The sequence below is a fragment of the Triturus cristatus genome, chromosome 7, assembly GCF_964204655.1.
Source record: "Triturus cristatus chromosome 7, aTriCri1.1, whole genome shotgun sequence".
NCBI lineage: Eukaryota > Metazoa > Chordata > Amphibia > Caudata > Salamandridae > Triturus > Triturus cristatus.
In genome coordinates, this window is record NC_140590.1 from 1659297975 (window position 1) to 1659311080 (window position 13106).

A 13106-nucleotide genomic window follows, 5' to 3' on the forward strand; every position below is an offset into this window, starting at 1 on the left:
GCCCCTATAAGAGGAGCGCCGAAAGGAACTTCTGGGAGCTTGCGATTGCAAAGCTCCCATTGATTTGGCAGTATCAGTATCTTTGTTCATCTTCTCCAAAGATTAATCTACATTAGGCCCAAATAAGTGTTCCTGGTCAAACGGTTGTTTTAGTATGGTAGTTTGAACCTCGGGTTTGAACCCTGAAATGCGTAGCCACGCATGTCTGCGCAAAAGGACACTGGTATTAATAGCTCGGGAGGCTGTGTCTGCAGCATCCAGAGCACATCGAATGGAGGTATTGGTTATGAGCTTGCCTTCCTGGATGAGATCATTGGCCCTTGTTTTATATTGATCTGGAAGGTGTTGTAGTAGCTCGTCATAGTGTGCCCTATCGTACCTAGCCAGCAAAGCCTGTGTGTTGGCAATTTTCCATATGTTGGCTGCTTGGGACGCTGTTCTTTTACCAGATGCGTCCAACAGTTTTGACTCCTTATCAGGAGGTAGAGCATCACCTGAGGTTTGGGAGTTAGCCCTTTTCCTGGCATTGGAGACTACCAAGGAATCCAAGGGAAGCTGCCCTTTAATGTAAACAGGGTCAGCTGGGGCAGGCTTGTATTTCTTTTCTACCCTGGGATTAATGACTCTAGCCCTTACAGGATCCTTAAAAACTTCAGGAGCGTGTTTGATTACCCCTTTTAACATTGGGACAATGGAAGTGGACCTTTGAGATGGTGCAAAAGTGTCCATGAGGAAATCTTCTTCTACAGGGTCTGTGTGCAAATTCACACCGTGGTATTCTGCAGCTCTGTGTATGAGCTGAGTGAATCCTATAGTGTCCTCTGGTGGGGATGGTCTAGATGGGTGGATATCATCTTGTGGTGTATTAGGAACATCTGGTGTGCCATAATCGTCCCATGGGTCCTCTGGGGTATTAGGATGACTAGGTTCCCCTAAAGGGTCATCATCCCCTTCCTCCCCAGAGGTGTTCTCATCATCCTGAGGTGGAGGAGATTGTGAGGGTACTGGAGATGGGATAGGAGAGATGTGGTGTGGAGGAGGAGGTGGAGAAGGAATACTTAAAGGAGAAGTGGCAATGTCTCTCTTCTTTAAAGGGCATGGACCTGGTACAGGTTTGTCCATTTTCCTTTTCCTTGAAGGACTAAGTATAAGTTGACCTGTCTTAGGGTCTATTTGGAGAGTTTTTTGGGTTGGATCAGGTTGAAAAAGCTCCTCCTCTGGGGTGTGTTGTTTCGGTGCTGATTTTTTCGGGTCCGATTGTTTGTGTGGCACAAGTTTTGGAGTCGTTTTATGCTCCTTAGGTTTGGAATCAAGAGTTTTCCTGGGTTCCGTTGGGGTCTTTGGAACCAGTTGTTTCTTTGGTTCTGATGGTTTTTTCAGATCAAAAGGTTGAGCGCCAGTAGACTTTGGAACCGGTTGTTTGTTTGGTTCCGATGATTTTTTGGGATCCGAAGGCTGAGCGCCAGTGGTCTTTGGAACTGGTTGTTTGCTTGGTTCCGATGTTTTTTTCGTAGCCGAAAAGTCAGTGCCAGTGGATTTCAGTGCCGAATGCGCCGATGTGGAACCAGGTGTTGGTGCGGACGAAGACAGTGGTTTCTCCTTTGGTGCCGGGGATGGGGTTTCGGCACTGACGGTAGGCTGGCTCGATCCCGAGTGGCCTGAAGGCTTATATATTGACTTCTTTGCCGAGCCCGAAGGCGGGACATGGGAAGTTTTGTTCTGGTGTGCACCTAGGCATGAAGGTGAAGGTGTTTTACCGAAGCCTTTTTGTGAATGGCTGGGGGGGAGGGGTCGACGTCAGTACTTACGACCCGCTGCCCTGGAGTGATGTCTTCGACGCCGGAGTTGTCGGCTTCAGAGGCGCTAATGTTGCCTTCTTCTATCTGCTCCTGCTCCGGTACATTAATGCCTTCTTGGAAGATATCGTCCGGTATGGATGTTGATGATCGAGCCATGCTTCTTCAAGCTTGACGATCCTGTATTGTTTTCTTGGAGAGGAAAGAGGCGCAAGCTGGACAGTCTTTGGCCTCGTGCTCGGGCGAAAGGCAGAGGTTACACACCTCGTGAAGATCCGCTTTGGAAACTTGGATCCACATTAGGGAAACTTTTTTAAAAGAGTCCTTTCCATGATCTAAAGGCATAATGGCGCAGCCAGGCCCGAAGGCCTGCGTCGACGACCGGAATCAAAGGATTCAAGTTTGTAGAGATGCTCGTCGAATGGGAAAAGCGATCGAAACAATACCGGAGAATAGGTGAAGGATTGCGCGTCGAAAGGTAGAACGGTGACGACACCGAACTGGAGCGCGACGAACACATCCAAGCCGGATGGCGAAAAAAAACAATCTGAAGAAGGAGTTGATGCCCATGCGCACTATTGTCCAAAGGAGGAGTCACCTATCTTGTGACTTCCAAAGACTTATTCCAATACAACAACAAAGTGAAAACCTCTGGGCCCAACATCAGATGGTGATCTAAGCACAGTGTGTGATCTGCAGCTCATATGCCTCGAACATGGTGTTTCCGTGCAGCATCCCCTGAATGTTGGACAGATCCAGGGTGTGTAGCTCCAGGCGATACGCCGGGTCAGAGGGATGATGTTCTTATGCAATATTTGTCCCATTATGAACATACACCACTTGATGATTGACCACTGTTACCCTAACTCTCTTGGTCGCCCCACTCACTGCTGCCGCTCCTGCCTGCCTTTGCCGCCTCCTGCCTGCAGATTCCTTCGCTCGCTGCCCGCTGCTCCTGGGAATTTCCCGCTGCTCCTGGGAATTTCCCGCTGCCCGCTGCTTCTTGGAATTTCCCGCCGCTGCCTCCCTGCGGCCCGCCCCCCTGTGATTCCATTCGCCGCCCCCTCCCGCCACCCAGCTGCTCCTCCCTCCCGGCTCCTTACTTAAGGGGACCGTAGGGGACCACAGAGTGTGACCGCTCAGCCCTCCACAGGGCTTGGTCGCCCCACTCACTGCTGCCGCTCCTGCCTGCCTTTGCCGCCTCCTGCCTGCAGATTCCTTCGCTCGCTGCCCGCTGCTCCTGGGAATTTCCCGCTGCTCCTGGGAATTTCCTGCTGCCCGCTGCTTCTTGGAATTTTCCGCCGCTGCCTCCCTGCGGCCCCGCCCCCCTGTGATTCCATTTGCCGCCCCACTCCCGCCACCCAGCTGCTCCTCCCTCCCGGCTCCTTACTTAAGGGGACCGTAGGGGACCACAGAGTGTGACCACTCAGCCCTCCACAGGGCTTGGTCGCCCCACTCACTGCTGCCGCTCCTGCCTGCCTTTGCAGCCTCCTGCCTGCAGATTCCTTCGCTCGCTGCCCGCTGCTCCTGGGAATTTCCCGCTGCTCCTGGGAATTTCCCGCTGCTTCTTGGAATTTCCCGCCGCTGCTTCCCTGCGACCCTGCCCCCCTGTGATTCCATTCGCCGCCCCGCTCCCGCCACCCAGCTGTTCCTCCCTCCCGGCTCCTTACTTATGACGCCCCCAGAGCGACCGCGCAGCGGACGCGCGTAGCGGGAGCGCCGATTGAGCACCGAAGGTGCGCCAAAGGTAAGCCCGTCTGCGCCCGTCCGCGCCTGGACCGCGCCCAGCGCCAGACCCCCTTGTCCTCGCCCTCGCCAGCACACCCTGCACATCTACGACGCCAAAACCCTCCACGCACTCAACGCCGGCCGAAACACCACCTGCTACCGAGCCACCCCGAGATGCACCCACGGACACTTCACCTGCCTGACCTGCCGCTTCACCGGCATCCGACCCAACACCGCACCTGCTAAACCGAGCCCCAGCAACAAACACCTGATGTGCATCCTGCTCAACACCCGCTCCGTTCACAGGCATGCCGTCGAACTCTGGAACCTCCTCGACTCGACAGCACCAGACATCGCCTTCCTGACGGAAACCTGGATGAACGCCTCCTCAGCGCCCGACGTCGCCATCGCCGTCCCGGAAGGCTACAAAATCACCAGGAAGGACCGCATCAACCAGACAGGAGGAAGCATAGCCATCATCCACAAAAACACCATCCGCATCACGACCAACTCCGATGACACCTTCACCTCCGCCGAACACCTCCACTTCCAGATACACACCGACCCCAAGACCACGCTCAGAGGCACCCTCGTCTACAGACCACCGGGACCACGCACACAGTTCAGCGAAGACATCACAGACTTCGTCAGCCCGCACGCCATCAATTCCACCGACTACATCCTCCTGGGGGACCTCAACTTCCACCTGGAGGACAACAAGGACCGCAACACCACTGCTCTGCTGGACAACCTGGCCAACCTCGGACTCAAGCAACTGGTAACCACCCCCACCCACTACGCCGGCCACACGCTTGACGCAGTCTTTTCATCCAGCAAATACGTCACCTTCAGCCACTCCACCAATCTCCAGTGGACTGACCACAGCTGCGTCCACTTCAGCTTCAGTAAAACGACGACCCACCACCACCCTCAACAAGCCCCCCGCAGGAGCTGGAACAAGATCACCGGCGACCAGCTCACCACCTTCCTCAGCCAGAACCCCCCCACCAGGTCAACCGACCCCAACGAAGCCACCAACAACCTCACACAGTGGATCACCAACTGCGCAAACGCCCTCGCACCACTGAAGAAGAACCCCCCCAGCAGACGCGGCAGCAAGAAAGCCTCCTGGTTCACCGACGAGCTCATCACCTCCAAGAAGAACTGCCGCTCCCTGGAGAACACCTGGCGCACCAACCAGACCACAGACAACATGACGGCCCTCAAACAAGCCACCCGCAAACACCACCAACTGATCCGCGCCACAAAGAAGACAGACTTCAAGGAACAACTGGACAACAACACCCACAACAGCAAGGAACTCTTCAGCATCGTCAAAAAGCTCTCCAACCCCGACGCCGGAAACAACTCCCTCGCAAGACCTCTGCGACTCCCTCGCAGCCTTCTTCCACGACAAGATCGCCAACATTCACAACAGCTTCGGCCCACCAACCACGAACCCCACCACCGAACCGATGCCCCCCACCGCCACCCTCCGCACCTGGACCCCAGTCAGCACTGAAGACACAACACGCACAATGAACACCATCCACTCCGGATCCCCTACGGACCCCTGCCCACACCACATCTTCAACACGGCCGACCACATCATCGCACCCCACCTCCGCGACATCATCAATGCCTCCTTCAACACCGCCACCTTCCCGGAGTGCTGGAAACACGCCGAGATCAGTGCCCTGCTGAAGAAACCAACTGCAGACCCCTCCGACCTCAAGAACTACCGCCCCATCTCGCTCCTCCCGTTTCCTGCCAAAGTCATCGAGAAGACCGTCAACAGACAGCTAGCCGCCTTCCTCGAGACCAACGGATCCCTCGACCACTCGCAATCCGGCTTCCGAGCCAACCACAGCGCGGAGACTGCCCTCATCGCAGCCACAGACGACATCAGATCCCTAATGGACAACGGGGAAACTGCGGCCCTCGTCCTCCTGGACCTCTCCGCAGCGTTCGACACTGTCTGCCACCGCACCCTGGTACAGCGCCTGAACAACCCCGGCATCCAGGAGAAGGCCCTGGAGTGGATCACCTCATTCCTCGCCGGAAGAACCCAGAGAGTCCGCCTCCCCCCCGTTCCAGTCAGCGGCAACCGAAGTCATCTGCGGCGTTCCACAAGGGTCATCGCTCAGCCCCACCCTCTTCAACGTCTACATGAGCCCCCTCGCAACCATCGCACATCAACACAACCTCAAGATCATCACCTACGCCGACGACACCCAGCTGATCCTCTCCCTCACCAGCGACTTCGGACGCCGCCAGAGCCAGCCTACACGAAGGGATGAAAGACGTCGCCGAATGGATGAAGAACAGCTGCCTGAAACTGAACTCAGACAAGACTGAGGTCCTCATCCTGGGATCATCACCCTCCGCCTGGGACGACTCCTGGTGGCCCCCCGCCCTGGGAGCCACCCCCAAGCCAACGGACCACGCACGCAACCTAGGCTTCATCCTGGACTCCTCCCTCTCGATGACCAGACAAGTCAACGCCGTCTCGTCTTCATGCTTCAACACCCTGCGCATGCTTCGAAAGATCTTCCGGTGGATCCCCACAGAGACTAGGAAGACGGTCACCCAGGCCCTCGTCACCAGTCGGCTGGACTACGGGAACGCCCTCTACGCCGGCACCGCCGCCAAACTCCAGAAGAAACTCCAACGGATCCAGAACGCCTCAGCACGACTCATCCTGGACATCCCCCGACACAGCCACATCTCCGGACACCTGAGAGACCTGCACTGGTTCCCCGTCAACAAAAGAATCACGTTCCGACTCCTCACCCACGCACACACGACCTGGGCCCCAAGTTCCTCAACAGCCGCCTGACCTTCCACAAGCCCACCCGCCAGCTCCGCTCCGCCAACCTCGCTCTCGCCACCGTCCCCCGCATCCGCAGAGCCACCGCCGGAGGAAGATCCTTCTCCTACCTGGCAGCCAAGACATGGAACTCCCTCCCCATCCACCTCCGGACAACGCCAGACCATCTCGCCTTCAGGAAGCAACTCAAGACCTGGCTGTTCGAGCAGTAGCCTTCCCCCTCTCCCCCCCCCCCCCCCCCAGCGCCTTGACACCCTCCGGGTGAGCAGTGCGCTATACAAATGCCTATGATTGATTGATTATTCTCTGTTATAATATTTCCCCTTGATCTTATATTTCACCAATTGATCTTTTATCACTCTCCTTCGCTCCTTTGTCTAACGTCCCTCCCATTTGCTACACCTTTCTTATTCTATATCGAATCTCTGTTAATTGCACTCCTCCCCTAATCTCTTCTTCTTAGTCCCTCTATCTTCTTTTATGACAGCCTCCTTCACCCCCTTTGCTACTTCTTTCATCCATGTTCCTCTCCTGCTTCTTCCTTTCTACCACTCTCCCCTTCTTCCCTCTTTCGCCATCCTCTTCTCTAGCCTTAAGCCTCTGCTCTCTCATTCTTCCCTTTTCCTGGGCTCTTTCTGCTCTCTTCTTAACACCCTTTTCTAGTCTTTTTCGCTTTATTTGTCTTGGATAATTTTTAACGCTTCACTTATCTGCTTAGCTGTGTGCCCCATCTTCTTTATCCCACTCCTACTCCTACTATTCTTCTTTTGCTTTTTTTCACCCCCTCACACATTCTTCTTCCTCTCTCTCCTTGGTCTTTCTTGCTCACCTTATGGTACCACCAGAGTCATGTTCTTCAAAGAATTGCAACTTAAAACAGCAGCACTATGTATGCCTAGAGAGCGATCTGGTAGGTACATGTAAAAAAGAAAATGGCAAACACAATGCAGTCTAACACAGAGACTGCTCCTCAACAACTGAGGAGCAAAAAAGAGAACAGAAGAGGATTAGCATGGCAGCACCATTAATTAAGAGAGGTAATTATGTAATTAGGAATGGATGAGGGGGATAAAGAAGAGACAAGATAGGAGCTTGTAACCTATGGTACATCGAAACTGTCTGTGCCACGCTACTCACAATAACGTACCTTGTAAGCAAGTCCCACAATCAGTGTATACTGACTCATGGCTGAGTTTTCATAAATGTAGCAGGAGCCTTGTTCCCCACATTGGTGCTGCCACAGTAAGCAAGAGATGTCAATCAAGGAACCAAAGGCAATGGGTCCTGGAATTGTTCCTGCATGCAAAACAGAAGACATCGTGATACCTGGGCTCTTGACAACTACTAGAAAATCAATACCTGAGCCACAGTTTCTGATATTTTTTCTAAGTAAGGAAATGTTTCTTAACTGTAATCCTAGTTCTCTTCAGAGGGAGTCCTCATCAGTCATAAGCACTGATTTGTCCCACCCACGTAGGGGATGCAGGAGGAGTACTTTGTAAGTTTTTTTAATAGACATAAAAACAATAGCTTTTGCAGCCTAAAGAAGACTAAAAATGGGCACATTTTATAAATTGTTTTCATTTTAAAAATATCTTTAATTATACTAAAATAGTCACTACATCTAAAGTGACTAGAAAAATCGCTCTCAAGCATCAAGTAGGCTGCACAAACAAAGTGTTAAAATTGGCATTGTGCCTTTAAAGGACTCACCCTTCCTCCAGTGTCACATCATGCCCCAGAGGTGACAGTTAGGTCAGTTAATTTTTACAAAGATAATACGATTCAGGGTGAACGTAAGAAACTCTATTTTAACCTCTGGTCCAGGGAGGAGAGAAGGTTGCTTATGAGCATGTTGAGGATTCCCCTGGAAGAAAACTAGGCTTACAGGTTAGAAATGTTTCCTTCTCTTCCAGGGGATCCTCATTAATAGTCATAAGCACTGAATAGACAAGCAAACTCACCCCAATAAATTCCAGGTAAGAAGAAAAAACAAAACAGCTTTACATATCACCCAATAAATGTTTTTTAGAGGCCTGGCCAACTTGAGCATCAGCTCTCGAATCTGAATCCAAACCATAATGTGTGGAAAAGGTGTGTATTGATATCCACATAGCAGCTTTACAAATCTCTGAAATTGGCACATTTCCTAATTGAGCCGCTGAAGCTGCTTTTCTCCTAGTTGAATACACCTTAGGCTTACCAGACAGGGGTTAATTTGATAAATTGTAACTAAATGTGATGCAAACCACTATCCATTTAGAAATGAACTGTTTTGATGTTGCAAGACGAGTCCTCATTGGGCCATAGTTTACAAATGGATGGTCAAATTGACTGATCCCTTTTGTTTAGTCTAGAAAGAATGTCAGAACTCCTTTGATATTAGTGAGTGAAGAAATCTTTTGGCTAGATTTGAAGGGTTTGGGAAGGATGATGAGGAAATGGTTTAATTCACATTAAAATACGACACTGCCTTCGGAAGAAAGGTTGGGTGAGTAATCATTACCACTCTGTTTTAATGAAAAACTGTAAAACGCTCTTGTGAACATAGGGCATAGATTTCACTGCTGTCTTCCCAGACAAATGCAGCAGTCACTCTGGGGCATATTTATCAATTTTCAGCGTAGCGGAACTCAGCAAGCTACCTTGCTGCGCAGCGTGAATGAGAAAGGGCAGGAATGTGCCGTATTTACCATTATACGGCGCATTCCTGTCCTTTCCTAGTGCTGGCGCACTTTTGGCTACCTAGCGCCAATGCAGGCACCCTTGCATCAGATTGTAAAGATGCCTGCGTTGTAGGCAGGATTATTTTTGTGCAGGAAAGGACACCGCTGTTTTTTTCTCAGAAAGAAGCACAGTGGGTGCCAAGCCACTCCTCTCTAATAACTACAAAATCCTTGTGGTCCCTCGAAAGAACCTCAATTCCAGAGGAGGCAGATGTGGAACATGTGCTCGCGGTGCGACTGAACTTAAACTACACCTCACTAATGAAGTCCAACAAAGCTGAAACAGTTCTGAGGTTGTGTTCCCGTTCAAATGGAACATAGCCTGTCAATTTGGGCTGCACTGTTCCTATTGTGGCTGGCCCAAGGCAGTTTTGCCTTAGGTTAGTCCATTTCCAGAGTGATGTAGTGGACAAAAAACAATGGATTGGAATGTGGCCTAGAGTGCAAAATCAAGCATTCCATCCATCACTTTTCAGTTTTTCTCACTAAGATTCTGTAGGTGCCACGGGTATGCCCAGACATGAGTCCTCTGCTCACAGTGCTTTAAAATTCAAGCTGCACCACACTGATCAGGGTCACAAGACTGAAACCGGTCTAGGGTTGGTGTCTTTTCACATTCAGAGAGCGGGAAAGTTTCAGGCTGGACTGTTTATGCTGGGGCATGACCAATACTGATTTGCAAGGGGTTGTACTACAATACTGAGCTATGTAATTACTAATAGCTAATTTTATTAACAGCTAGCGACCATGGATGGCACTTCTTTAAAGACCCATTTGTAAGGGCTCAAAACATGATGTAGACCTCCATTTACCCTGGGTGGATTTGAAGTGAGCCCCCTCATCAATCTAGAGATTATACAAATTCATTATTTATATATTTTGTGTAGCCCACATTACATGACTTAATTGTCTCTAGGCACTAGCAGGACATTCAGAGGTGATGTGGACATAGTGGGATAGATATTAGAATAAAGAAATTGTCAGTTATTTTTGGAGTGCTAGCAGGCTGATGGTGTTACACAAATATAGAGAAAGGCTTTTCCGCAGGCAAGGTCCAGTCACTGAGAAGCACCTGCCTTCTTGGAAATTGCAGTTCTTTTGAGGGACCACAAGGATTTTGTGGGTATTAGAGGGGAGTGACAAGGACTACGCGTATATATCTTGATTTTGAGTTTCCTGCATAGTCGCTTGCTTCCAGTTGTCTTATAAGCCTTCCTACAAGACCAAGAGCACATTCTACACAAGGAAAGATGGCTACTGACATATTTAAGGCAGTCACATGGAAGCTGCTCACACGTTTACTAGAAATTCCTGTTCCGTGTATCCAGGATTACCAGGTCTGCTATTTTTAAAACCAGATAATCCCAGGTCCAGAAACAACTGGCTACTCAGGATGGACCGAAGCAATGTCCCCACAGGAATACCACTCGGGGACACTCGTACTGAGTGCTGATGTCAAACATTATCTATCTAGACATCTGACCTCTGACCTCCAAATTACTCAAACCTCCGAAAATGTTGCTGTTGTCTTCCATTACGATGAAACAACGGAAATTCACTGTTAATTTTACACCTGAAGAGGATACCATGGCATTGTCCTGCAAAAGAACACATTACACTGGTTCCAAAGCAGTCCAAACAAAGCACTGGAAAAAAACTGGCTTAGAAGGACTATACAAGAATCACTAGGGTGGAAAGGAATTACCTATTGCCGCATGGGATGGCAGCTCTTGTAGACTTTCATGCATAACATTGCGAACCCCTTAATACTTTTAGTCCATGTGTTTCTACTCATTATCAACCATTGAGAGTCCAGAATCAAAAGAGGGGTCAGAAACTGGGCACACACTCTGTGTACCTGTACATCTTCTTGCTCACTTCCATTTTAACTCCAAAATAGGAGGACAGTAACAGGTGCTACTGTTCACTTTAGACTAACAATAATTTTTCCAAATACATTTTGAAAGGCCCAGTTGCATGTCTGTAAGTCTAGCAATTTCTTTGCTAAACAGTTTTTTTAGGCATATCTTTCTTGAGGCAGATTATTACACAAAGTGCTTCCACTTCTCAGACAAAGGAAAACGTAATTCTTGAGCAAAGTGGACTTGGCACTGCTTACAAACCCTGAGCGGTGAACTCTGCTCCGCGCGTGGAGTTTGCGAAGTTTTCCGCACTCCGCGGAGCACTCGGAGTTCCCAAAAACTGTGCTCCGCATAGCCAGGATTTTTCCTCGCTCGCGTTCGTCAACGTCAAGTTGGCGATCACGTGCGAGGAAAATCCACCTCCTGGCGAGATTTTTCCTCGTTCGCGATCGTTAACATCAAGTTGGCGAGCGCGAGTGTGGAAAATCAATTTCCCGGAGAGATTTCTCAACGCGGGGTCAGATTTTTCATTGTGAGTGGTCGTTTATGCTCGCGACCACTTGCATTGAGAAACTGTCTGTTCGTGTTGAGAAAGCTGCTGCTCGAGTAAAAATCTACTCGAGCGGCAGAAAGCAAAGCCAGCGCCTGGTTGATCTGTGCAATGGTGCCGTTCGCGATGACTGCACAGTGCGGATAAGCATCTGGCACTGAAAATCACTGCAAACGGCATTTATTCAATGCACTCCGCTGCTTGTGGAGCTCCGCGTAGCGTGGCAGAGTTTTTTTTGCACTGCGGAACTCCACCCACAAACCAAGGCTACCAAAACCCAGTTGCACCTGGGAGAGCCATGTGGCAAGCTTAGTGCTTTCCTTTCTGCCCTGGTCCAGCTACAGGACTGCATGAGACACATGGAGGTTAACCAATGAGTCAAAAAGTCTTTTCTGGTTTACCAGTCTACTTTGCTGATAAAAGAGGCTTTCTTTTACTCAACTCAGTGATGCTTTTTAATAGACCTTGACAAGATATGGGGCGGAGTGGACACTCTGAGATTCATAGCTGTTACCACAGACATAAAGCTATGCTCTTGAATGTGCTGTATGCATCTCATCGACCCCCCACATAGTACAAAACCTCAGGGGGAGGGCTACAGCAAATACTGACAGTACTAAATAGTTTCTAAAATGTGATGTTATATTTATCAAATGCAATTATTTTTCTCAGTATATAACAACACAGACACATTACTAGATGGGATGTGAGTTTTACTTACAGCCGACACTTACCAAGAGCTCTAACGACAAGCCACTGGATTCCTAATGCAAAGGAGCTCTGCCTGTCCGAGACACACCTGGAAAACAAAATAATGTCATAAGTGTGAACGATAAAATTCAAGAGTCAACTTAACAACATAACATTGCTGCAAAAAAATTGATGTTTTCCTGCTGCCATACATTTCCTATATGCAACTCCCTTTTTAAAAAAAAAATGTGTACAATTTTTATTTCAAGTTCAACATAGCAAGTACATTCATGTATAAACAGTATTAGCGATCATGCAAAAGAAAGGTTGGATGGATACATTCTAAAAAAGAAGGATAAGTATTAATAATACATAATAAGTATTCCTATGTGCATGGCATTGCAAGAATATAGCCCTACATTTGAGCAGATTAGCCCAGCAGTGCATACTGAGCATAGAAATAAAATAGAAAGTGAAAAGGAGAGACCCGTTGATAAACCGAGAGGCATAGTTATCAAGTAAAGATAATAGGACATATATCGAGACCAATAAGAGACAATGTTTAGGCAAAGTAGCCATTCGGTTGTTTCCTCAGGATTATCCACTTCGCCACGGAGAAGGCAGGACTTAGAGAGGCTCCAAATGTCTAGAAGTGGGAGACTGCATCAAAGTGTAGTAGTTGCTCATCTCCCGTTGAGCGAACAAGTTGAAAATGCTAAATATGCCGATTGTTTGGGATAAAGAATGTAGTATAACATCCAGAGGTGACAACTTTAGAACTGTCTCAGCGTGCTCTTCTTGTTGTAACAATAACAAAAAACAGACATGCCAATCTCAAAAAGATAGACACCAGGGGGCATATTTACAAGCCCCGTGCGACACTATTGCGCCGGCGCTGCGTCACTTTGTGAACAGGGTAAACAA

At 49.4% G+C, this 13106-nt stretch overlaps 1 protein-coding gene across 1 annotated transcript in view; it reads right to left on the bottom strand.

Annotated features, from left to right (window-relative positions):
• The window catches only part of LOC146812650 (solute carrier organic anion transporter family member 4A1-like), a 542408-nt gene that overhangs the window by 42735 nt on the left and 486567 nt on the right, over positions 1-13106 (bottom strand). Inside the window, exons 10-11 of the mRNA XM_085619748.1 lie at positions 12227-12291; positions 7502-7650 (exon numbers count right to left, since the gene is read on the bottom strand). Coding sequence (XP_085475874.1) covers positions 7502-7650; positions 12227-12291 — 214 coding nt within the window. The remainder of the gene's footprint in view (positions 1-7501; positions 7651-12226; positions 12292-13106) is intronic.